This window comes from Phyllostomus hastatus, unplaced genomic scaffold, assembly GCF_019186645.2.
Source record: "Phyllostomus hastatus isolate PE091 unplaced genomic scaffold, TTU_PhHast_1.1 phas_scaffold_555, whole genome shotgun sequence".
NCBI lineage: Eukaryota > Metazoa > Chordata > Mammalia > Chiroptera > Phyllostomidae > Phyllostomus > Phyllostomus hastatus.
The window spans coordinates 14,408,305-14,434,286 of NW_025334036.1; the positions used below are offsets into that span (position 1 = coordinate 14,408,305).

The following is a 25,982-nucleotide window of genomic DNA, read 5'->3' on the forward strand; positions in this document are numbered from 1 at the left end:
TGGTCTTCAACCCCTTCAGCAATCTTGACTTAATTCTCACTTCCCTTTTTTGTCAAGTTAGGTCCAATCACGTGATATAAAACACCTTCATTTCTCTTTTTTTTATTTATTTATTTTTACAGAGGGAAAATAGGGAGAAAGAGAGAGAGAGAAACATCAATGTGCGGTTGCTGGGGGCCATGGCCTGCAACCCTGGCATGTGCCCTGGCTGGGAATTGAACCTGCGATACTTTGGTTTGCAGCCCCTGCTCAATCCACTGAGCTACGCCAGCCAGGGCTAAAACACCTTCATTTCTGAGCTGGACCTATGCAAGAGCCTCTTGATTGCTCCCCCTGCTTCCACTTTTGTGCCCCTAGCAACCAATACGATGCTTTTCAAATACACTTCACACTGGCTCTCTCTCTGAAGAAAATCTTATCATCGCTTCTCATCATACTTTGGATAAAATACAAGGTCAGCCCAGGCTGGTGTGCTCAGTGGATTGAGCACCACCCTGCAAACCGAAAGGTTGCTGACTCGATTCCCGGTCAGGGTACACACCTGGGTTGCAGGCCAGGTCCCAGGTTGGGGGTGTGAAAGAAGCAACTGATCGATCTATCTCTCGCACATTGATGTTCCTCTCCCTTTCCCCTTCCCTCCCCATCTCTCTATAAATAAATAAATGGAATCTTTAAAAACAAAATACAAGGTCATGACCATGCTAATAAGCCCTGCCTGATCTATTCCTGCCTTCTCTATCCTCACTTCCTTCCACTTTCGTCTTGACTCATTTTGCTCCAAGCACACAAGTTCTTGCTACTTTTCTGACAAGGCAAACGTGTTTCTGTCTCAGGGCCTTTGCACTTACTATACTCTCTACTTGGAATGATCTTTCCTCAGAAACTTGTCTGGTTTTCATCTGTTTGTAAATGACTCAAAAACCCACCATCATCTGCATGAATTCACACCGAAACTCCAAATTCCCAAGAGGATAAATCTCTTTGGCTAATCCCAGCCCTGGGGTGTTCCTCTTTCTTGAGGCGTAGGTCCACCCTTGGGTCAATCACCAGGTCCAGCAGGAGAGTCACGTGGTTCAAAACACATTCTTTGACCCAGTCCTTAACAGCAAACTGTCAGTTCAATGCATGTTCAATGCATTTCCAAATACGATGCATGAGTTGGGTAGGTGTTTGTAACATGCCTGTTCTAATTTCTTTTTTCTTTTTTAAAGATTCTATTTATTTATTTATTTTTAGAGGGAGGGGAAGAGAGGGAGAAAGGAGAGAAAAATCAGTGTGTGATTGCCTCTCACATGCCCCCTACTGGGGACTTGGCCTGCAGCCCAGGCATGTGCCCTGACTGGGAATCAAACTGGCAATGCTTTGCTTCACTGGCCGATGCTCAAGCCACTGAGCCCCACCAGCCAGGTGTTCTAATTTCTTTACCAAAGTCTAGAGTGCATACATGTATGAGCATAGAAAAAGGTCTGGAAATGTATATTCTAAGGGATGTCAGTAGGAAATGATGTTATTATTTTCTTAGATATGCTTCTCTGTATTTTCTGGTTTTCTAAACACATAAAGATTAAATTGTGTTCTCAGATATAAATAAGACTTCAGAAAAAAATGGACTGTAATATTTATCTTAGTTAACTAGCAAAGTTTCATTTCTGGAAATATGATGGAATAAATTCTGTGAGAAAAAAATCCTTCCACTTAAAAACACCTAGACATATTGGAAATGGTGTTTCAGTCTAAATATAGCCAAATTTTAAAACCTCTAGAACATCTCTGGGTTCAAAGGTAAATAGAAACTGAGGATTAAAGCGAAGGTAGAGTCCGAAAGATTTTCTTGTTTCAAAAAAAAAATGTTTTAAAGTGTAGAAGGGAGAGAAAGAAAGAGAGAAGCATTGATTTGTTATTCCACTTATTAAGGCATTCATTGGTTCATTCTTATACATGACCTGACTGGGGATCAAATTCACAACCCTGGTTTTTTTCAGACAACACTCTAACCACCTGAGCTAACCTAGCCAGGGCCAAGTCAGAGGGCTTCTGTGACTCAGAATTAGTTGCCTACACTCAGAACCTAGGTGCTCGGGATCTATCAAGGACATGCAATGTGGCCTCGTTGCTCAGGGAGTAGAGGCTCATTCCCAAAACCTAGGGACCTGGGATGCAATGATCAGAGGAGGCAGGACCTTGATCCTATTTGGAACCTGGAAACGTGGAACCCTCATAATCCGAACCCGGGAAACTAGATTCAGACAAGCAACAGAACAGGGACCTGAGATCTGACCAATAGAGAGAAGACATGAACTCCGTGCCGTGGGGCGGGGGGGGGGGTGAGCAGACCACGTTGGACGATAGCAAGTCTCAGGTTCAAGACTTGTCATCCAGCAAGCAGAGGAGATAGGTCTTGATGTCCTGAAATTAGATTCCCCTACTTGGAACCTTGGCTCACGAGTTTAAACAAGCAACAGAGACAAGATTTGGTGCCCTAAGAGTAGAGGTCAACACCCTGAATCTATGCTAGGATTCCAAAAGGCAGAGGAGCCTATTCCTCAGTGCCGGGATACACTCCCATAATTAGAAACAGAGATCCAGCCCCAGCTGGTGTGGTTCAGTGAATTGGAACGTGGATGTTTCATTGTTTCATTGAGAAGCATTGATGTTTCTCTCCCTAGACTCTCTCTTCCCTTCTCTCTAAGAAGTGCTTCCTACCAGGGAGACTTCATGGTTGGTACAGCCTGGCTCTTTAATCAACTGTGTAGTTGTCAATATGTTTATTGAAAATAGTGCCTTTCTAATTAATGTCTCAGCGACATATGAAAAGATGCTCAGTATCGCTAGCCATCAGAGATGTAAATTAAATCCACATCATGAGATACCATTTCACACTGGTGAGAATGGCCATCATAAACAAATCAACAAACAACAAGTGCTGGTGAGGTTGTGGAAAGAAGGGAACCCTAGTGTTCTGTTGGTGGGATTGCAGACTGGTGCAGCCACTGTAGAAAACAGTAAGGAATTTTCTCAGAAAACTAAAAATGGAACTGCCTTTTGACCTGCCAATTCCACTGCTAGGATTATATGCTAAGAAACCCTGAAACACCAACCAAAAGAACCTATGCACCCCAATGTTCATAGTAGCACAATTTACAATAGCCAAGTGCTGGAAGCAAACTAAGTGCCCATCAGTAAATGAATGGATCAAAAAATTATGGCACATGTACACAATGGAATACTATGTAGCAGAGAGAAAGAAGGAGCTCCTACCCTTTGCAACAACATGGATGGAACTGGAGAGCATTATGCTAAGTGCAATAAGCCAGGCTGTGAAGTCAAATACCATATGATCTCACCATGAATAGGAACCTAATCAACAAAACGAACAAGCAAGCAAAGTATAGCCAAAGACATTGAAATTGAGAACAGGCTGACAGTGGCCAGAGGGGAGGGGGAAATGGAGGAAAAGGGAGAAAGGTTTACAGGAACAAGTATAAAGGACACATGGACAACAACAAGGTGGGGTGGAAACAGGGGAGGGAGGGAGGAAACGCTGGGGTGGTGGAGAGGGGTGGGGGGGAAGCAGAAAACTGTACTTGAACAATAAAAAAAGTTTAAAATAAAGAAAAAAAAACAAATTTATGTCCCAGCAACTGAAATCAATGCCTGCACAATCAAAAGCTTAACATCAGGCGCTAATATGAAAATCAAAACGCTAGCTGTCCAGCACTTACCCTACACTTCTGGGATCTAACGAGCAGTGGAAACAGCTGGAAAGCCCTGGAAGTAGGTGTACTCACTGGGAACCTAGAGGTGTTATTTGCAACAAGCAGTGGCCTCCGTGACCTGGAAGTGCTTTCCAATACTCAGGCCAAAGACCTGGAATCCAAAAAGCAGAGGGGAGAAAGAGAAGTTGGTCATTCTTGGAACACAAAGAAGTGTAATTCAACAAGCAGGGGACACCTGGTGATGTGAAGATTAATAAGCAGAAACCTTATTTAAATTGGAGCTACACCCTGGCTGGTGTGGCTCAGTGGATTGAGAGCCAGCCTGCAAACCAGAAGGCCGCTGGTTCGATTCTCAGTCAGGCCACATGCGTAGGTTGTGGGCCAGGTCCCCAGTAGGGGGCATGAGAGAGGCAACCAATTTATCTCTCTCACATTGATGTTTTCTCCCTCTTTCTCCTCCCTTCCCTTCTCTTTAAAAAGTAAAATAAATAAAACCTTCTTAAAAATTGGAATTGGGGGAGGTCTACAGGAGGAGCTCTCACCCCCTACCAGTCGGAACAGAAAGAGAAGTAGGTTCCACATTCCAAAGAAAGATATTTTTCTATTGTATCACTCCAGCAGGAAGAAGGTGGAACTTCTTCTTGCTGGGCAACCACTCAGCCAATGAAAGACTGTAACAGCTCAGCCAATGAAAAGCCAGTACACTTTGAACACCTAGTTTCCTCCAATGAACTCTTGGTTTACAACAGCATCTCTGAACTTACCCTTTCCTCTGTAAAAGAACCTTCTTCTTCCCTATTCTCTAAACTAGTGTATGGTTTGCCACTCAGCTGCAATATCCAGAGTTGCAATTTCTTATTGTTTCCAAGTAATATCTTATTTCCAAGGAATATCTTATTCGGAAACAATTTTGCTGGAGACATACCTGGATATTTGTTAAAGGTCAACGTTATCCTAAAAGTAGTTAGCCTCCTTTGAATTTAACAGTTACAGGAAATGAGGTCTTACTGAATAGGAACTGTGTTTGAGGCAGCCCAGACGTTGGAGTTATTTAGACATAGAATTTAAAAAAAGGTATTTTAGTCTTGGCTGGTGTGGCTCAGTAGATTGAGTGCTGGTCTGCAAACCAAAGGGTCGCTGGTTCGATTCCCAGTCAGGACACATGCCTGGGTTGCAGGCCAGGTCCCCAGTAGGAGGTGCACGAGAGGCAACCACACACTGATGTTTCTCTCCATCTCTTTCTCCCTCCCTTCCCTTCTGTCTAAAAATAAAAAAGAAAATCTCAAAAAAAAAAAAACGACAGAAAAGGATTCCTGCTCTTGCTCTCCCTATTCAATGAATTCAACATGAAGTTCCTGCTAGAGCAACTATGCATGAAAAGGAACCTGAGTGGAAAAGAAGTAAAACTCTGTGTTTGCAGATAACATGAACTTTATATGGACAATCTTAAGAATCTATTTAAAATGCATTAAATCTTGACTCCATTGATTGGAGCGTCATCATGTAACCAGAGGTTGCAGATTCGATTCCTGGTCGGGGCACATGAGTAAGTTGTGAGTTTGAACCCTGATCCACATGTATATAATGGACAACCAATCAATTCTTCTCTTGAGCATGGATGTTTCCCTCTCTCCCTTCTTCTCTTAAAAGCAATAAAAAAATGTCCTCAGGTGAGGATAAAATATAACATTTAAAAAATTATTAGAGCTAATTAATCAGTTCACCAAAGTTAGAGGGTACAAGATCAATATTTTTAAATAAATGGTATTTCTCTCTGACCAGTGTAGCTTAGCTGGTTGGAGTGTCATCCTGTAACCAAAGGGTTGTGGGTTCAATTCCTGGTAAGAGCACATACCTGGGTCGCAGGTTTAGCCCCTGATTGGAGCGTGTCCCGAAAGCAACTGATTGATGTTACTTTCTCACGTATATATTTCTCCCCCTTCCTCTCTAAAAAGCAATGAAAAACAAAAAGTAAAATGAAATGTATTTCTATACACTAGCTATCAATAATTCAAAGATAAAATTAAAAGACATTTCGGTTTATAATAGCTTCAATGGACTGAGCGTTGCACCATGGGACTCTTTGGCTAGATTCCTCCCTTAAAGCTGAAGGAGATTGCCAGAGAAGTGGGCGGTGCGAGTCCACAGCAGGGAATCCTGCCAGCAGCAGCCTGGGGAGCTCGGTAGAACTTGCAGCAGAAGATAGCAAACTACCAGCTTGGTAGATCATATGCAAAACTGGGGGGATAGCAAGTTTTTTCTGGCAAGAACCAGATATAAAATATTTTAGGCTTCGCCGGCCACCTGGTGTCTGTTGCAACTATTCAACTGTGCTCTCAAAGCATGAAAGTGGTCATAATGGAATCAGTATGCTTATATACAATTAAAAGTTTATTTAAAAAAAGAGTCTGAGCCCTGGCTGGCATAGCTCAGTGGATTGAGCGTGGGCTGTGAACCAAAGCATCGCAGGTTCCATTCCCAGTCAGGGCACATGCCTGAGTTGTGGGAGAGTTCCAGTGGGGGTAGTGCGAGAGCCACACATTGATGTTTCCCTCCCTCTCTTTCTCCCTCCTTTTCCCTCTAAAAATAAATAAATGAAATCTTAAAAAAAATAAGCAGTCTGAAGTCAGATTTGGTCCACAGGCCATAGTTTTCTTACCATTAGGATATGAAGCCAAGAGAAATGGGTGAGAAGTTTTCTCCAGTGTGGGAGGAGGTGGATGGGCCGCAGAAAGAGCAGGCAGGTGCTTGGGGTGGCTGCCAACAACCTAGGTCTTGGCCTGGGAGGTGGTCACCTAAGAATTAATCTTAAAATGCCACTTTGTTCCATTGTGCATTTTTTCAATTTAAATATTGTTTATGCTACCACAGTTGTCCCAATTTTTCCCTTTGCCCCCCGTCCACCTAGCTGGTCCCCACTCCCATGTCCATCGGTCATTCCATTCTGCATTTGGTTTATGTAATATTTTTTCTCTATTTCACAATAAACAAAGTATAAAAACAACAAAGGCATTTAAATTTCATTCCCCACAAAGAATTCCTTCTTCTGGTTACCTAGATAGTTACAGCTGCAGAGTTGCAGCGAGGGTTTAAGGAGTGGGAAATTTAAAATGTCTTTAAAGATTTTACTTATTTATTTTTAGACAGAAGGGAAGGGAAGGAGAAAGAGAGGGAGAGAAACATTAATGTGTGGTTGCCTCTCTTACGCCCCCTACTGGGGACCTGGCCCACAACTCAGGCACATGCCCTGACTGGGAATTGGACCAGTGACCCTTTGGTTCACAGAGTGGCATTCATTCTGCTGAGCCACATCAGCCAGGGCTAAAAACAGCAAGCTTTATGCTATATACATGTATGTTGCCACAACAAAAAAGAATAGTCAATGGTCTAGATTTATTCAGCATTAAAGTTTTCATACAGAAACAATACTAGTATATTGTATCTTTCCACAAACTAATAATGCTGCAGATAGGTATAGGTTTATATTCTTTAACCTATATTTTAATAGAGAGTAAGTTTGCTATTTTAAATTTATGAACATGTTCTTTATGGCATCATTTATAATAGAAAAAAACAGGTAGCAATCTAACAACCAACAGTGTTAAATGGTTATACAAATTATAGTAATTAACTTTATGGGAAGTTATATTGTCACTAAAATGATCACAATTATGTAACAACATGGAAACTGATTATGATATATCAAATAACAAAGATATATTTTATATATTCTGATTGGAAACAAATGCAATTAAGTTTATTTTAAATGGAAGAACATCTAAAATAATAGTTAGGCTAGGGTTGTGGTATTTAGTAATTTTTAAATTAATAGTTCTTAGTTTTCATGCTTTCTGTAATTTTGATATATTTCAATAAAAATAAATTAGGTAATTAGCCAAGATAGGGAAGCAACCTAAATGCCCGTGGATAGATGGGTAAACAAAGAAGAGGTGGTAACTATATACAACAGATTACTACTTGGTCATTAAGAAGAATGAAATTTTGCCATTTTTGACAATAGGGATGGACCTAGAGGGTATTATGGTAAGTGAAATAAGTCAGGCAGAGGAAGACAAATGCCATATGGTTTCACTTAAATGTGCAATCTAAAAATATACAATAGCCCTCGCTGGTGTGGCTCAGTGGATTGAGTGCCAGCCTGCAAACCAAAGGGTCACCGGTTTAATTCCCTGTCGCGGCACGTGTCTGGGTTGTAGACCAGGTCCCCAGAAGTGGGTGTGTGAGGCGCAACCACACATTAATGATTCTCTCCCTCTCTTTCTCTCTCCCTTCCCCTCTCTCTAAAAAATAAATAAATAAAATACTTTAAAAATAAAATAAATACAGTAAATGAACAAATAAAACAGAAATAAACTCACATACAGAGAACATTTTGATGGTTACCCAAGAGAAAGGAATTGAGGGAAGGGATTCAGATGTGCAATTTGCCAGTTATGAAAACAGTCACAAGGATGTAAAGTACAGCACAGGGAATACAGTCAATGATATTGTAATAACTGTATATGGGGCCAGGTGGGTACTAGACTGGGGCGTGGGTGGGGATCACATCGAAAGTTACATACCGTATTTTGCAGTGTATAATGCTCACTTTTTTGTGCAAATGTTTGAGGGAAAAATAAGGATGTGCATTATACATGGGGAGTACTAATTCTGTATCTATGTAAATGTGCTTAATTCTTTTATTTATGCTTATGCATGAAAAGTACAACTGTAGAAAGCAATGACGATATCCATTTGCAAAATAATACCCTGTACTACAATCATCAGTTTTGTTTCTAAATATAAAAAAATAAATAATTGGGTTAAACAATTAAAATGAGAGATTTTTTCCCCTGAAAGTTTGGGCCAAAAATGTGGATGTACATTATGTATGGGAAAATACAGTAAATGTCTAATCACTATCTTTTATATCTAAAACCAATATAAAATTGTATGTCAACTGTCACTGATCACGTTGAAAAAAATAGTTTTAGATATAATAAAATTCCAACATTTGCAAAATGATTTTTTTCAAAAGTTGATTGTTCAGAGGACGTTTTGCTTTCTTTTTATCAATTATAAAGAATTCAATTATTGTTATGAGTAAAGGTTAGTGAAGGAAAAATAATACATGCTTATGATAAAAAAGAATAAAGTAAATATTATCCAAATTTTCACTATCCAGATTATTTATTTTAATGCTAATACTACAAGAAATCTGTTTAGTGTATGCATATAATTATTTTTAAGGTTTTATTCATTTACTTTTTAGAGAGAAGGGAAGAGAAGGAGAAAGGGAGAGCAACATCAATATGTGGTTGCCTCTTGTGCACCCCCCATTGGGGACCTGGCCTGCAACCCAGGCATGTGCCCTGACTGGGAATCGAACCAACAACCTTTACGTTCACAGGCCCGTGCTCAATCCACTGAGCCACACCAGCCAGGGCACATGTAATTATTAATCAATGGGTTCATACTATTAAAATATTATAATAACTATGTATGGAGTCAGGTGAGTACTAGACTTACCTGGGTGAACACTTTGTGTGTTATATAAATGTCTGATCACTATGCTGTACATCAGAAACTAATATAACGTCAACTGTTGAAGAATAAAAAGTAAAAATAAAAACATAAATTAAGAGATTAGATGTTATGATCACAAGCTCCAGTGTGTGGATGGCTGACTCCACACCCCATTGGGTGGTGCCATCTGAGTTTCTACAGCAGATGGCTCTGGTTTCTGACACCGGGGGTGGCTTGCTCCCAGTTGGCCTCTGAGTGGAGGTTGCTTATGGACAGTGGTACTGGAAGGGCTGTGTCCTGTTGTAGCTCTTCCACCCCAAATAGTGTGTGGGACACACACAATTATTATTTTTTAAAGAATTCTAGCTCTGGTTAGTGTGGTTCAGTGGATTGAGCATCAGCCTGCAAACCGAAGGGTCATTGTGTCAATTCTTGATCAGACCACATGCCTGGGTTGTGGGCTGGGTCTCCAGTAGGGGGCGCGCAAGAGACAACTAATCTATGTTTCTCCTCTTCCCTTCTCCCTCCCCCTCTCTCTAAAAATAAATAAATAAAATCTTAAATGGAAAAAAGGAATTTTATTTTTATGGTGTCATGACTTATATTTAAGTCTTTTATTTATCGTGAGTTTATTTGGGTGTATGGTGTAAGTTGGTGATCCACTTTTTTTTTTTTTTTGCATGTACCTGTCCAGATATCCCAACACCATTTATTGAAGAGGCTATTTTTACTCCATTTATTTACTACTGCCCCCTTTCTCAAATATTAATTGACTGGGTTTATTTGTGGGCTTTCTATTCTTTTCTATTGATCCATGTGTCTGTTCTTATGCTGGTACCAGACTTTGATTACAGTGGCTTTGTAATATAATTTGATATCACTTATTGTGATCCCTCCTACTTTGTTCTTCTTTTTCAAAATTGTTGATGCCTTTGGGATCATTTGTGGTTCCACATAAATTTTTGAAATATTTATTCTATATCTGTGAAATATGTCATTGGTATTTTGATAAGGATTACATTAAATTTATAGATTGCTTTGGGTAGTATGGACATTTTAATGATGTTAATTCTTCCTATCCATGAACACGGTATATTCTTCCATTTGTTTGTGTCTTCCTTAATTTCTTTCTTTAGTGATCTGTGGTTTTCTAAGTACAGGTCTTTTACCTCCTTTGTTCAGTTTATTCCTAGGTACTTTAGTTTTCTTGTTGCTATGGCAAATGGGATTTTTTTTCCTATTTCTGCTATTTCCTTGTCAGTGTACAAAAATGCCTTTGCTTTCTGAATATTGACTTTGCATCCCGCTGTTTTGCCAAATTCATCTACTCAGTCAAATAGTTTTTTGGTGGAGCCTCTGGGGTTTTCTATGTACACTATGATGTCATCTAATAACAATGACAGTTTTGCTTCCTCCTTTCCAATTTGGATGTCTTCTATTTCTTTTTCTGAAAAACATAGGCAGTAAAATGTCAGCTGTCCCACCAAGCAATATCTCAGTCAATATATCACATAGGGAAAGGAATATAAAGGAAAGAATAAACAAATGTGACTACATCAAATTAAAATGCTTCTGCATGGCTAAAGAAAACAGCAAAATGAAAAGGGAACCAACTCTATGGGAAAACATATTTGCCAATGATACCTTGGACAAGGGTTTGATCTCCAAAATATATGAAGAACTCATATGACTCAACATCAGGAAGAGAAAAAATCCAATTAAAAAAATGGGCAAAGGACTTGAACAGACACTTCTCCAAGGAGGACATACAGAGGGCCCATAAATATGTGAAAGGATGCTCAGCATCACTAGCCATCAGAAAGATGCACATTAAAACCACAATGAGATACTTTACATGGGTCAGAATGGCTACCATTAATAAATCAACAAACAACAATTACTGGAGAGGTTGTGGGAAAAAGGGAACCCTCATGCACTGTTGGTGGGAATGCAGACTGGTGCAGCCACTGTGGAAAATGGAATTTCCTCAAAAAACTAAAGATGGGACTGCCCTTTGATCCAGTGATCCCACCGCTGGGGTTATACCCTAAGAATCCTGAATCACCAATTGAAAAGAACCTATGCACCCCGATATTCATAGCAGCACAATTTACAATAGCCAAGTGCTGGAAGCAACCTAGGTGCCCATCAGTAAATGAATGGATCAAAAAACTAGGGCACATTTACACAATGGAATTCGATGCAGCAGAGAGAAAGAAGGAGCTCCTACCCTTTGAGACAGCATGGATGGAGCTGGAAAGCTGAGTGAGATAAGCCAGGTGGTGAAAGACAAATACCGTATGATCTTACCTATAAGTGGAACCTAATCAACAAAACAAACAAATAAACAAACTAGAACCAAAGACATGAAAATAAAGAACAAACTGACAGTGACCAGAGGGGAGGAAGGAGAGAGATAAGAGGGGAAAGAAGAAGAAGGATCTAATTAAGGAACATGTATAAAGGACCCATGGTAACGGACAACAGGGTGGGTATTCACTGAGGGGGGTGAGGCAGGAGAGAGCAATGGGGGCAACAATTGGGACAACTGTAATTGAACAATAATAAAACAAGAATTTTATTTTTATTGATTGATTAGTAGAGAGAGAGAAACAGAAACATCGTTTCTTGTTCGACTTATGGATGCACCCACTGCTTGATTCTCTCGTGTGCCCTCTCCTGGGATCAAACCCCCAACCTTGGTGTTTGGGGACCACGTTCTAGCCAACTGAGCTACCCAGCCAGGACCACACTCGCAATTATTCACCTGATGTGGACACTGAACTGCGTGCCCTGCAAGTTTTGGTTTGCCAAACGTGGGAACCCCGTCTGCCCACAAACCCACCTACAGCCTTAACCCGTTCCTCGCCACTCTTAGAGCCCCCTGCCCCGAAGGACCCCGGTCCTCTCCACTCTCACTTCTGGGGCCCGGCCGGCAGACCAAGGAGCCCGCCCCGCCCCTGCGGCTCCCCGGAGCCCCTCCCACCCCGCCCCCGGAGCCCGCCCTGCGACTCCCGACCCCGCCCCCAGGCCGGTGGCGCCCGTGCGCAGGCGCGGAGGGCGGGCGCGGGCGGAATGGGGACTGCAGCGGCGGCAGCGGCGGCGGCCGGGGAGGGGGCGCGCAGCCCGAGCCCCGCCGCCGTGTCGCTCGGCCTGGGCGTGGCTGTCGTGTCGAGCCTGGTGAACGGGTCCACGTTCGTGCTGCAGAAGAAGGGCATCGTGCGTGCCAAGCGGCGAGGTAGGGCGGGCCGCGGGCTGCACTGGGGTCGGCGGGGGTGGAGGACGGCCGCCGGTGCACCCTCAGGGTCCCGCCTGAGCCCGGGACGGGGACGGGAACGCGGCCCTGCGCACCGCCCGTGTCTCCACCGGGGCCGCTCCCGAGGCCGCCCGGAATCGCCCGGCGCCCCGAGCGATGGTAGTTGGGTCGCCGCCACCGCTTCTCTCCCTTCCCAGTGGCCGGCGGGGCCTGGTTCAGGTCACAGCGTTTCTCCAGCCCGCTTCTTCCTCCTGCCCGGGCCGTGCGTGTCCCCTCACCCGCCGCCGGGTAACCCTCCTGTGCACAGCGGCCCCGAAGTGGGCGCAGTCCGCGGCCCGGCCTGCTTTCGCGCTGCCGGCGGGCGCCCACGTGAGAACTGCGCGCTGCGCTGGCCGGCGGGCGAGGGGGCTGTGCCCTCCCGGGCTGCCGCGCGTGGGTCCGGGCTGGACCCTTCTCGGGTTTAGACGTGAACCGTCCGACTGCAAGGGCTGTGCAGTGACGAAAAGGCAAGGCAGCGTCCTAAAACCCCCAAAGGGCCGGCTGAGCCTTGCGCGGGGGCCGCAGCGGGTTGAACCTGGCCTTCGGCGCTGGAGAAGGTGACAGCGTCGCGGTCCTGCTCCGCCCGTTCCCCTCGGTGCTGAGGCCGAGGCGCTTGACCGAACGCGACACGCGCTTTGAAAGTGAAAGGAGACCTTTTGGCCGTGAGGACTGAGTGGGTGTTAGCCGGGAGTCGCGAGTTGGAGAGCCAACTCCTTTCATAGTTCGCATTCCAAAACGCTGGTGACCCGTTCCCTGAGCGGCCTCGGGTCCCGGAGCGCCTTCAGGAAAGCGATAAAGGGACCCAGAATAGGGAGTGAAAAGTCATGGGTATTTGTGATAACATGGCTGACTGTACATAGAATCTAACTAAAACCAAGTAGCGTTTCTTTAGCGTGCAGATGTGATGTGTCTCTCAGGTGACAAACAGACGGCGGGGGGGCGGGACGGCGGGGCGGGTTGGTTCTTAGAGGAGTGCCTGGCAGTCTGCAGGGGGTCAGGGGTGGCTGAAGTGTTTGCTGTGACTCAGAAATAAAGAACCCACATGCCCCAGGCAGGGTGGGTGAGACGGGCACCTCACCTCCTCGGGTGACCCCCCACAAGCCCACCGCCCCAGCCTAACCATGAGAAAAACATCTAACAGACTTACTGGATTGGCTAAAAAGTCCGTGTAGTTTTTTTCCATAAAATAAAAGACACATTTTTCATTTTCCCTGATAACTTTATTGATTTGGATATTTTGAGTGTGTTGGCTCTCTCCCGCTATTGACTTCTAATGGGTAGAGGCCAGGGGCGCTGCTGAACATCTTCCAATGCATCAGACAGACAGGAAAGAATCATTTGGCCAAAATGTCAGTAGAACCAAGAAACTTCACAAACCAATTTTGACACATTCAATCAGTCACAGCCCCTTCTCCATACACTGCACAAATTATTTCTTGTGTTTCAGTCGCGTTTTTACCTTTCTTGAAACCATAGAGCATAATATGCCGAAAATATTGCATATTGTCTTCCATCTTCAATGTTAAAATGGCCACACAGAAATTCACCAGTTTTGGTAAGTTTTTTTTTTAAATGCATGCTGATAGGACAGCTGTCACAAAGCAGTCCTACACAGTTGTTTCGGATGAAGTTAAAGACAACAAAATACTAGAGTCATTAAAGCGAAAAAACTAAACGGACTTTTTGGCCAACCCAGTAAACTGAGGGACAGCCTGTCGAGGTTGTACAGTCTGAGAGACTCTCCTAGACGAGATAAGACACAAGATAATCTCTACAGAAACCTAAACATAGATGTCAGTTAATGAAAACCAGACAATCATGGGGTCAAACTAAATGTGTCACTTCAGCTCAGCTTATGTGTTCACAGGAGTTAGTGAATCCGAGAAAAAAAAAGCCAACCTGAGCCCTGGCTGGTGAGGCTCAGTGGGTTGAGCGCTGGCCTGTGAACCAAAGGGTCACTAGTTCAATTCCCAGTCAGGGAACATGCCTGGGTTGTAGGCCAGGTCCCCAGTAGGGAGCCCTCCAGAGGCAAACACACATTGATGTTTCTTTCCCTATCCCTGCCTTCCCCTCTCTCTAAAAATAAACAAATAAAAAAATAGAGTTTTAAAAAATCAACCTAAAAAAAAAAAAGAAAGAAAACCCATGTCCAACGCTGCTTTTGTACCTGCCTGCTATGCCTTTAAACTTAAAAAAGTGAAAATGCGACATTCGCTCATTTTATATTTCCCCAGTTGCCACACACCACTTCTGGCACACGCTAGCTGGGCTGGTTGTGGTGGGGGAGACAGACAGAGTCTTGTTTTGATGGCTTCGTGTTGATTTGTTCAGCGGACCTTTGCGAGGCCCTTATTGTGTGCGAGGCACTGCTGTGGATATTGAGGTTACCCAGTTTTAGAATCTGCTCCTTCTAGGACCTGTCATCACCTCTGTTAACCAGCCGCAGAGCTGACCGCTGTGAGACGCCTGCAGCTGAGGAGATAAGAGGAAAGAGGGGGTAGCTAGGGGCTGGGGAGGGCTGGTGGTTTTTAACGTGGTAAAACCCTCTGTCTCACTGGAAATTTCAACTTTAGATGAACTGTCCGGTGGTAGTATTTCTTTGGAGTTTCAGTTTCAGGCGAGCCAAGGGCGTGGCTTTTTTCTGGGTGTGGCTTTTTCTGGTAAGGGGCTTTCAGTCTTTTTTTTTTTTTTAAGATTTTATTTATTTATTTATTTTTAGAGAGAGGGGAGCAGGGAGAGAGAAAGAGAGGGAGAGAGACATCGATGTGAGAAAGAAACATTGATCTCTTGCCTCTTGTATGCTCCCAAACCAGGACCAAACTCACAGCCCAGGCGTGTGTCCTGACCAGGTTTCAAACTGGCGGCCGTTTGCTTTGCAGGATGACGCCCAACCCACCGAGCCACACTGGTCAGGGCTCACTGACTCTTGAGAGGACCTTCCCAGTGAATGGGGTGGGCCAGGAGGTCTGGCCACAGCGTAGGCTTGGATGGACTGCCTGGCTGCTGGGGAGTCTTTGAGGGACCCTGCTGATGGGGAGAAGGCAGCAGGTGGCACTTGGGGCAACAGGTCATTTACAGTATGTCTAGGGTGAGAGCCCAGTGGAGGTAGAGTTTCGATGAGGGAAGCAAGGTAACCACAGGGCATGAAGGCATCTGTGGAAAGGCAGCTACAACATTAGAATTTCTGTGCCCTGGCTGGCGTAGCTCAGTGGATTGAGCGAGGACTGGGAACCAAAGTGTCCCAGGTTCGATTCCCAGCCAGGGTACATGCCTGGGTTGCAGGCTATAACCCCCAGCAACCGCACATTGATGTTTCTCTCTCTCACCCTCTCTATCTCCCTCCCTTCCCTCTCTAAAAATAAATAAATAAAATCTTAAAAAAAAAAAGAATTTCTGTGCGTGGAGTATGGGTGAGGAGGGCCAGGGGGTCTGTCAGTGTGGGGCGGTGTCCTGCCCCCAGGACAGGCTATGCGGAGAGTCTCACAAAAGCCAGGTCTTTTAATTTGTGTGAGGTTTTGGAGAATTGAATAGACAAGTAACTCTGTGTTGATGCCTAGGCCAGGATGAACCTGAGGATCTTTTAAAATCCCCTTTCATCAAAACCAAGAGACAGCAACTAACAGCCATTAGGCTGCTATTGTGGAGGAACGGGCACTCTTGTGCACTGTTGGTGAAAATGTAAAATTGGTGCAGCTGCTATGAAAAAGACTATGGTGATTCCTCAAAAACATAAACGTAAAATTACCACATGGTCCAGCAATGCCACTTCTGTATGTACACCCAAAAGAAAGCAGGGACTTGAACAGACGTTGGTGCCCCTGTGTTTATAGCAGCATTGTTTGCAATAGACAAAAGGCGGAAACAATCAGCTTTGGCTGGGTGGCTCAGTTGTTTGGAGTGTCGTCCTGTACACCACAAGGTTGCTGGTTTGATCCCTGGTCAGGGCACACGCTTGGGTTGCATGTTCGGTCCCTGGTCATGGTGTGGTTGGAAGGCAACTGATCGATGTTTCTCTAAAGTCAATAAACCTACCCTTGGGTGAGGTTTTTTTTTTTTTAAAGGTGGAAACAACCAAATAGCCATCGACAGATAAATGGATGAACAGTCTGTGGTATATGCATTCAATGGAATATTATTTAGCTGTAAAAAGGAAGGGAATTCTTCTACCTGCTACAACCTGCGTGAACCTTGAGGACATGATTATAGCAAGTGAAATCAGCCAGTCACAAAAGGACACATTCTGTTACAATTTCACTCATACGAGATATACAGAATGGGCAAAGTCACACGGACAGAGAGTGGGATGGTGGTCTCCAGGGGAAGGGAAATAGGGAGTTTGTATTTAATGGGGACAGACTTTCAGTTTGGACTGTGCATGTTATACTATGTATATTTTACCATAGTTCTTTTTAAAAAGCCATTCAGATCTTGTCATCTCCTCCCCGAGGGGAGCACACCCAGAGGTGCAGTCACACAAAGATGCTCAGAAAAGTGAGGGAGTTGTCCCGCAAGAGTAGAAACTGACCTGGGTGTCCCGTCCGCCTGTCTGCACACCCTTCCACAGGGCAGCTTCCTGAAGGGCATGTGCTTGCTCCCGGGCCGCGGGACATGCCCGAGCTTCCACCTGGCCTCTCCTACCATCTCGGGGCACGCAGCTGGGAGCCCATGGCCCCATACCGGAGCCCACGTGGACATGCATTGTCATCACTCCTGCAGCCCTTTGGGTCTGTGGTTATACTGTATCTTTGCCATGTATTATGCACTCCCGTGTATGATGTGCACCCATGTTTTTCCGCACATTATACATAGGATTGTTATACCTATGTATAATGCACATCCTTATTTTTCCCTCAGAAATTTGGTCAAAAAAGTGCACATTATACACGGCAAAAAGATGGCAATTCCTCTGCTTCTGTGAACCTTCCACGCATGTCATTTGGTGTCACTGGCCCTTCTCCAGGGGTTTTCTTGGCATCTGTCCTCAGCCTCTTCTTGCCTGCGACACCTAAGGGATTGGTGACCCGTCCACTTGCCTACACTCCCCTTAGATCTCGGGCTCTTGCAGAGCACATGTCCAGTCTACTGGGAGGCCTGTGGTGGCCCCTGAGTAATGTAATGCTGCCCAACTTGCTATGAGTAACCGTGGAGTGAAGAGGGTAAAACCTGATCTTAATTTTTTTTAATTTTTAAAGGTTTTATTTATTTATTTTTAGAGAGAGAAGGGAGGGAGAAAGAGAGAGCGAAACATTAGTGTGTGGTTGCCTCTGGCGCACCCCCTACTGGGGACCTGGCCTGCATCTCAGGCATGCGCGCTGACTGGGAATGGAACTGGTGACCCTATGGTTCGCAGGCTAGCGTTCAATCCACTGAGCCACACCAGCCAGGGCTGGAGCTTAAATTTTATGAAGAGATTTCAGAGCTTCCTTCAAGGTACTCCAAGCCGAGTAACCTACCTGTGGCCTCTACTAAGTAACAGAATCCAGACTCCTCTCCGTGGCTGAAACGCTGTAGCCCTGCCTGATCTCTATCTAGCCTGAGGGGAGATTGTCAGTAAGGACCGAGGTGAGAATAGTGAGCGTTGGAAGCTGGACCTGGTTTACCTGATACCGTTTCCATAAGAAGAGAAGATAAAGGAAGCCCTGCTTACAGAAGGCCCACGGTGTCCCCAACTCATTTATCTGTCACTGTTCTGTGGGTTGACTGGACTCTGATGGGTGACTCTCCCTGGGGTCACATCGTGGACGGGCCGGAGTCACCTGCAGGTTTGACCAGACTGGCCGTCCACGGTGACTTCTTCACTCACTGGCCTGGGGCAGCGGGCACAGCTGGGGGCTTGCTGAGCCCCTTTCTCTCTTTCTCGCCCTCCCTCCATCTCTCTGCTTAGTCTCTTCACACCTGGGCTTCCTCATACTGTGGTGGTCTCCGGGAAGTCAGACCGCTTACATGGAGGGTAGCTTCCCCTAGACCAAACCTTCCACGGAGCACAGTGGAAGCCACGTGGATCCTTGGGACCTGGCCTGGGGGGGTCTTGCAGTGTTGCTTCTGCCACATCCAGTGCAAGAGGGGACTGTGCCCAGGTCCCATGAGGCTAATCCAGAAGAGGAGGTTGAGGCATGCCCTGATACAGGAATGGTGGGGCTGGGATTTGAACTCAGCTCCAGCTGGTTTTGAAGAGGATCTGCGTCATCCTGCTGCCTGTAGGGAAGGGGAGGAGGAAGAAAGACAAATTCACTTATAAATAAGGCTTTTCTGATGAGGGGGAAAGCTTTTATTTGGAAATGCTGGTACTCTGATACTGGGTTATTAGTATAATTAATACTTAATACCCAAGTGCTTATTAACACAAATAAGAATTCTTATTTTCACGTGAGGAGGAACAAACAGGTCACTAGCTTAATTAAATTCCTGCCTGAAATAAATACCTACTGTTCTTAATGAACTGCAGCTAGACAGAGTATATGTTTTCCTCAGAAATATTTCTAGAGTATAAAATATAATGTAATTTGTATTTTTGGTCCCTTAAGTAAGTCCTTAATGAGTAAATGATTTTTAAAAATTAAAAAAAAATTAATATTGAGACAGAGAGGTCAATTTGTTTTTCTACTTATTTATGCACTTATTGATTGATTCTTGTATGTGCCCTGACCGGGGATCGAACCCACAACTTTGGCACAGTGAGATAACGCTCTACCAATTGAGCTACCCAACCACTGCCTAAGCAGTCTTTTTAAAACAATATTTTGCCCTGGCCAGGTAGCTCAGTGGGTTAGAGGGATCCCAACACATCAAGATTGTGGGTTCAATCCCTGGTCAGGGCACATACAAGAATCACCCAATGAATGCATCAATAAGTGGAACAACAAATCAGTGTTTCTCTCTCCCTTCCTATCTCTCTCTCTTTCAATACATTTTTTTAATTTACAAAAATTTTTAACCATGAGGGACTAGAAAAGACTACTTTTCAAATATTGAGTTGGCCAAAAAGTTTATTTAGTTTTTATCTGTACACTGGTTCTGCTTAGGTTGTTTTGCTTTTTAAGATTTTATGTATTTATTTTTGGGCAGAGGGAAAGGGAGGGAGAAAGAGAGGGAGAGAAACATCAGTGTGTGGTTGCCTCTCGCACACCCCCTACTGGGGACCTGGCTGGCAACCCAGGCATGTGCCCTCACCGGGAATCGAACCGGCGACCCTTTAGTGTGCAGGCCTGTGCTCAATCCACTGAGCCACACCAGCCTAGGCTTAGTTTGTTTGTTTGTTTTTTAGCTTCATCCTAAAAAAATTTTTAGATTATATTGTGACAGCTGTCATATCAGCATGCTTTTTTAAAAAAACTTATCAAAACTGATGAATTTTTATGTAGCCCTTTTAATATTGGAGATGAAAGAAAATATGCAACACTGTCAGCATATCATGCTCTATTATTTCAAGAAAGGCAAAAATGCAACTGAAATGCAAAAAAGGATTTGTGCAGTGTATGGAGAAGGTGCCATGACTGATCGAACGTGTCAAAAGTGGTTTGTGAGTTTCGTGCTGGAGATTTCTCTCTGGATGATGCTCCACGATCAGGCAGACCAGTTGAAGTTGATAGCGATCAAATCGAGACATTAATTGAGAACAATCAGCGTTATGCTGCCGGGGAGATAGCCAACATACTCAAAATATCCAAATCAGTCAAGTTATTGGTGAAAATGAAAAATGCACCCTTTATTTTATGGAAAAAAGTAAACAAACTTTTCGGCCAATCCAATACAATATGCTCAATTCAACTCTCCCTAAACCTACAGGCCCTGATACTTCTGCGCCAGAAGCCTGTAACTGCAAGCGAACCCCTTTTAGACATTGGGGGCGTCAGTGTGTGGGATGCGGGAGGCAGTGCCCTCGGCCCAGGGAGGCCAGGCAGAGCGGTTGCCTTGTGTGTTCATGCCCAGGCGGAGCCTGTTGGTATTATGCATGTACTCAGCACACAGAACCTGACATAGTTATGTGTTTAAAAAGCATCTTCCTGCTGATAGAATATCTGGTCACCTGAGAAGTGCCCTGGCTGGTGTGGCTCAGTGGACTGAGTACTGGCCCGTGAACTAGACGGTCGTCAGTTTGAATCCCTGGCAGGGCACATGCCTGGCTTGTGGGCTAAGGCCCCCAGTTAGGGGCGTGCATGTTTCTTTCCCGCTCTTGCTGCCCCCCTTCCTCTCTCTCTGAAAATAAATAAATAAAATCTTTTTAAAAAAATCTGAGAAGTACCTAATACTATGAACAGAAAACTACAAGGTGTTTATGTCCTCACCTTCATATAACTACTGTTACAGTTAGGATGTTTTCATTTCTAGTCACATTCAATACTTATATTTCCAAATTGAATTGAAATGAAAAAAATCTTATGGATTAAACTACTAACACATGTAGGTTAGAGAGAATAATGAAATAAACACCACACATCAGACATTCCAAAAATACGTATATTCTTAAAACATTTTTAAAACCTTTTTAGTTTGGAAAGTGTCAAATAAATCCCACCTGTCTGGTGTGGCTCAGTGGATTGAGTGCTGGTCTGCTAACCAAAGGGTTGTGGGGTCAATTCCCAGTCAGGGCACAAGCCTGGGTGGCGGGCCAGGTCCCCAGTAGGGGATGCACGAGAGGCAACCACACGTGGCTGCTTCTCTCCCTCTCGTTCTCCTTCCCTTCCGCTCTCTAAAAGTAAATAAATAAAATCTTTTTAAAAAACTATTGTAATAATTCTTTAGTATTCTAACATGTCTGGTCAGTGTTCAGATGTCTGTGACTATCTGCTGAGTTTGCTCCCATTTTCCTTGAGAATCAGGATCCAGCTTTGACGCATGCATTGCCGTGAGGTGGCTGCCTCCTTGTTGTGCTTGTTAAAACCACATTAGAGCCCTGGCTGGCGTAGCTCAGTGAATTGAGCATGGGCTGCGAACCAAAGGGTCACTGGTTCGATTCCCAGTCAGGGCACATGCCTGGGTTTCAGGCCAGGTCTCCAGTGGGAGCCATGTGAGAGGCAACCACACATTGATGTTTCTCTCCCTCTCTTTCTCCCTCCCTTCCCTTCTCTCTAAAAATAAATAAATAAAATATTTTAAAAATAAATAAATAAAAATAAACTAAAGTAAAATAAAATCGCAGTCGCCCCTGGAGCCTGTACTGTGTGCATCTGTGTGTGCCCTGTGGGCGCTCTCACTCTGCCCCGAGCCCATCACCATGTTTCATATAAAGTGTTCTGGTGACCCTCCTTGCATGTAAATCTTTGAATGTCGAGTATTCCTTTGGATCGCTCCCTCAAAATTGAGTTTTAAGGCGAGGATGCTTATGGAAACTATGTATGAACTACATACACAGCGGGGCAAAAGTAGGTTTACAATTGTTCGTTTGGAAAATAACACAGTAATTAATAAATTAATAACACAATTATAAACTCTGCGTGTCACGCCCTCACAACTGCAAACCTACTTTTGCCCCACCCTGGATGTTTTCATTAAATATGTATATAGTGAAATTGATTTCCAGGAACATCACACTGTTTCCATTCCCACCCGCAATGGTTGAAAGAGGTGTGCTCAGCCGTGGCCGGGTGGCTCAGTTGGTTGGAGCATCGCCTCATACACCGAAAGGTGCGGCTTCGATTTCCTGGTTAGGGCACATTGCCTGGGTTGTGGTTCAGTCCTCAGTAGGAACACATACAGGAGACAGCAATCAATATTTCTCTGTCTTTCCCTCCTTCTTCTCCCTCCTTCCCTTCCTCCCTTCACTCTCTAAAAAAATCAATAAAAACATCCTCAAGTGAGGATTTAAAAAATAATTTTTAAAAAGAAAAAAGAAGCATGCTCGTATTTAAGTATAGTGGAAATATAAATATGTATTCCAAATTTTTTTTGCCCTGCCTCAGTTCCTTTCTTTTTCTTTTTTTAAGATTTTATTTATTTATTTTTAGAGAAGGGAAGGGAGGGATAAAGAAAGGGAGAGAAACATCAAGGTGTGGTTGCCTCTTGCAACCCTACTGAGGACTTGGCCCAGAAGCCGGGCATGTGCCCTGATTGGGAATCGAACCTGCAAGCCTTTGGTGTGCAGGCCAGCACTCAATCCACTGAGCCACACCAGCTAGGGACTCAGTTCCTTTCTTGCAGTCATGGTTGAAGGCACATTATTGCAGGATAAAGAGAGAGAATGTGTCCACCTGTGCTGGATTCTTACTTACCCTTTGGAATACAGAATGGAATTTCCCATAGAAACTGGGAGAAACTCGATCACACCCGTCATTGCATTATGCTCAGCATTGTGTGGGCCGCTAGAAGTTTAGCTATTGTTTAGGAACTATTTCTTTAAAAAAATATATTGGAGTATAATTCCATAGAGTAAGCTGCACAGATCTTAAGGATATAGTTTAATGAGTTTTGAGAACTAGGACGCAGTCTGTCCAGAAGGTATCTAGCCATGTGATATGAAAAATAGAAGCATTTATTAAAGGAGATACAAGATATAAGAAGAAACATTGTACATAAGACAATGACACCTCAGTCCCCTTCAAAGTAGGCACCTTGGGACCTCATACAGTTCTCCCAGTTGCCATGAGCTATCCCTTTGTATTTTTCTGAATCTCATTGACTGCCTGAAATCTCTTCCCTTTCAAAGGTGATTTTAGTTTTGGGAAAAGCCAGAAGTTGCAGGGCACCAAATCTGGGGTCTAGGGGGGCTGAGTCACCTGGGTGATTTGACATTTCATAAAAAAACTCTGCACGAGACATGATGCGTAAGCAGGCGTATTGTCATGATGAAGCTGCCAATCACCAGTTGCCCATCGCTGTGGCCTTCTGAATCACCCGAATAGATTCCGCTGAGGAATGTTCAAGCTTAAGGCAGAATTTGACGCAAATTCATTGCTCTACTCACCCAGTCATTTTGAATTCGATGGTCACACAGTACACATGCTCACCCAACTGTGTCTGCCGCCCCCACTGACGAGTACAGTGAAGTCTCGTTGGTCACGCCTGCGCATAACAGTCCACGCTCCTTGGCTTCCAGGGTACATCCCTGTCAGGCAAAGCACTCTCACTGTATTAACGATGATGGCTGCACTTTTTGCGGACAGACTTTGTATACTTCTGTAACCAACACCCCAGTCAGGAAATGGACTCCTGCCTGCACCCTAAACAGCGCCCCGTGCAGTTCCTCCTGCCGCCCCCCCCAACACACCAGAGCTCCTGTTCCCCTTCCCCGTCTGCAGAGTGAATCATTACCTGCTCTTGAACTCCACACAAATGGAATATTACAGTGTGTATTTCTCGTGTCTGCTTTTTTTTTTTTGGCTGAGCATACTTTGAAGACTCATCATCATTAATTATCAGTAGTACGTTCCTTATATTGCTCAGTAGTGTTCCGTTGTCTGAATCAACCACAGTTTGCTCATTTATTCTCCTAGTGACAGCCATATTTGGTTGTTTCCAAATTTTGTTCTTGAATAAAGGTATAAGGACAGTTCTTTTTTTTTATTTATTTTAGAGAGAGAAATATTGATTTGTTGTTCCACTTATTTATGCATTCATTGGTTGATTCTTGTATGTGCCCTGACCAGAAATTGAATCCACAACTTTAGCATATGGGGATGATGCTTTGAGTTCCTCGGACAGGCATTGGCTTTTTTAGCCTTTTCTTTGAATAATTTTAAAGATTTTATTTATTTTTAGAGAGAGGGGAAGGGAGGGAGAAAGAAAGGGAAACATCAGTATGTCATTGCCTCTTGCGTGCCCCCTACTGGGGACCTGGCCCGTAACCCAGGCATGTGCCCTGACTGGGAATCGAACCAGTGACCCTTGGCTACACATGGCCTGTGCTTAACCTACTAAGCCACACCAGCCAGGGCTCTTTGACAATTCTTATATAATTCTTTTTAAGGCCTAATGTTATTTCTTTTGGGTAAATGCCTTGGAGTAACAGTGCTGGATCACGAGCAGGCATATAATTAAGTTTTAAGAAGCTTCTCAACATTTCCCACTGTAATTGCACCACTTGACACTCTCATTAGCAATGCAGTTTCAGCGCTTCACACTGCCCTCCACATGCACTGTTGTCATCCCTTTAATTTTAGCCTCTCTGGCGAGTGTCTATCTCACTGCGATTTCATTGTGCATTTCCCTGATACCTAATGCTATTGAGCATCTTTTAATGAGTTTATCAACCATTTGTATGCTTTTTTTGTGAGGTGTATTTTAAAGACTTTTGCCTACACTTTATTGGGTTGTGTCTGTTCATTACTGATTGGCTGGGTGTGTGTGTGTCCTGACACAAAAGTCCTTTGTCAGTTACGGGGATTGCAACTGTTTGTGGTTTGTCTTTTTATTTTCCTCCTGGTGCCTTTTGCAGAGCGGAAATTGTATTGATGAAGTCTAACTTTTTTTTTCTCTGTGGGTGTTCCTTTTTGATTTCTGCTGAAGAAATCTTTGTCTCCTCGGGTCGAATGGCCTGCTGTGTTTTCCTCGAGGAGATTGGTAGCTTAAGCTTTAACCTTTAGGTCCATCAGCTGTCTTGAACTAATTGTTGTGTATGGCTGAGCATGAATCAAGGTTCGGTGTCTGCCCTACTGATACCCGCCTGGTTCAGCACATTCAAAAGGACTGATGCTTCTCCCTGTGCTCTGTGATATGTTGGTCTGTTTCTGATCTGATTGTGTCATTGTGTGTCTTTCCCATGCCCATATCATACTGTCTTGATTATGTAATTATTTTAAAAAACATTTTATTTATTTATTTTTAGAGAGGAGAAGGGAGGGAGAAAGAGAAGGAAAGAAACATCAATGTGTGGTTGCCTCATGAGTACCCCCTACTGGAGACCTGGCCCACAACCCAGGCATGGTGCCCTGACTGGGAATCGAACCTGCGACCATTCTACTCACAGTCCAGAGCTCAATCCACTGAGCCACACCAGCCAGGGCTATGTAGTTTTATAGTAAATCTTAAAATCAGCCAGTGTAAGTCCTACAACTTTGTTCATCTTTTTCAAAATTCAAAACCACGTCTTTTTTCCCCTTTGAGAACTAATTGGCTTTATTGAACAACACATAAATCGGGTAGCTTCTCGGTCTAGCAACTAAAAGGGAGCTCCCCAAACTACGTATTTCTTTAGGAAAATAACTTCTCCATATCTAATAACCAACATGCAAAAGGACTTCAGGTACTACATCCATTCCTGGGTTGATGAATACCGCTGCTCACGTTGATTCGGATTCATGCCCTCACGTCACTGTGGTGGTGTCAGGAGAATTTCTTGATTTGTAGTCATTTTGTAAGAACTTTGGACAAATTATGTAGCATCTTTTTTACACATTTTTTCAAGAAAAGCCACAGCACTCCTTGATTAGGAAAGGACCTAGTGCCCCATTCCTGCTTTGCTGTTCAAAGGGACTTCTGTTATCAGGAACACACAGGCATGAGGACACTTT

At 44.0% G+C, this 25,982-nt stretch overlaps 1 protein-coding gene across 1 annotated transcript in view; it reads left to right on the forward strand.

Moving 5' to 3' along the window:
• The first annotated feature begins 12,283 nt into the window (after positions 1–12,283).
• The window catches only part of NIPA1 (NIPA magnesium transporter 1), a 33,023-nt gene continuing 19,324 nt past the window's right edge, over positions 12,284–25,982 (forward strand). The window contains exon 1 of the mRNA XM_045824943.1: positions 12,284–12,480. Coding sequence (XP_045680899.1) covers positions 12,318–12,480 — 163 coding nt within the window. The 5' untranslated portion in view covers positions 12,284–12,317. The remainder of the gene's footprint in view (positions 12,481–25,982) is intronic.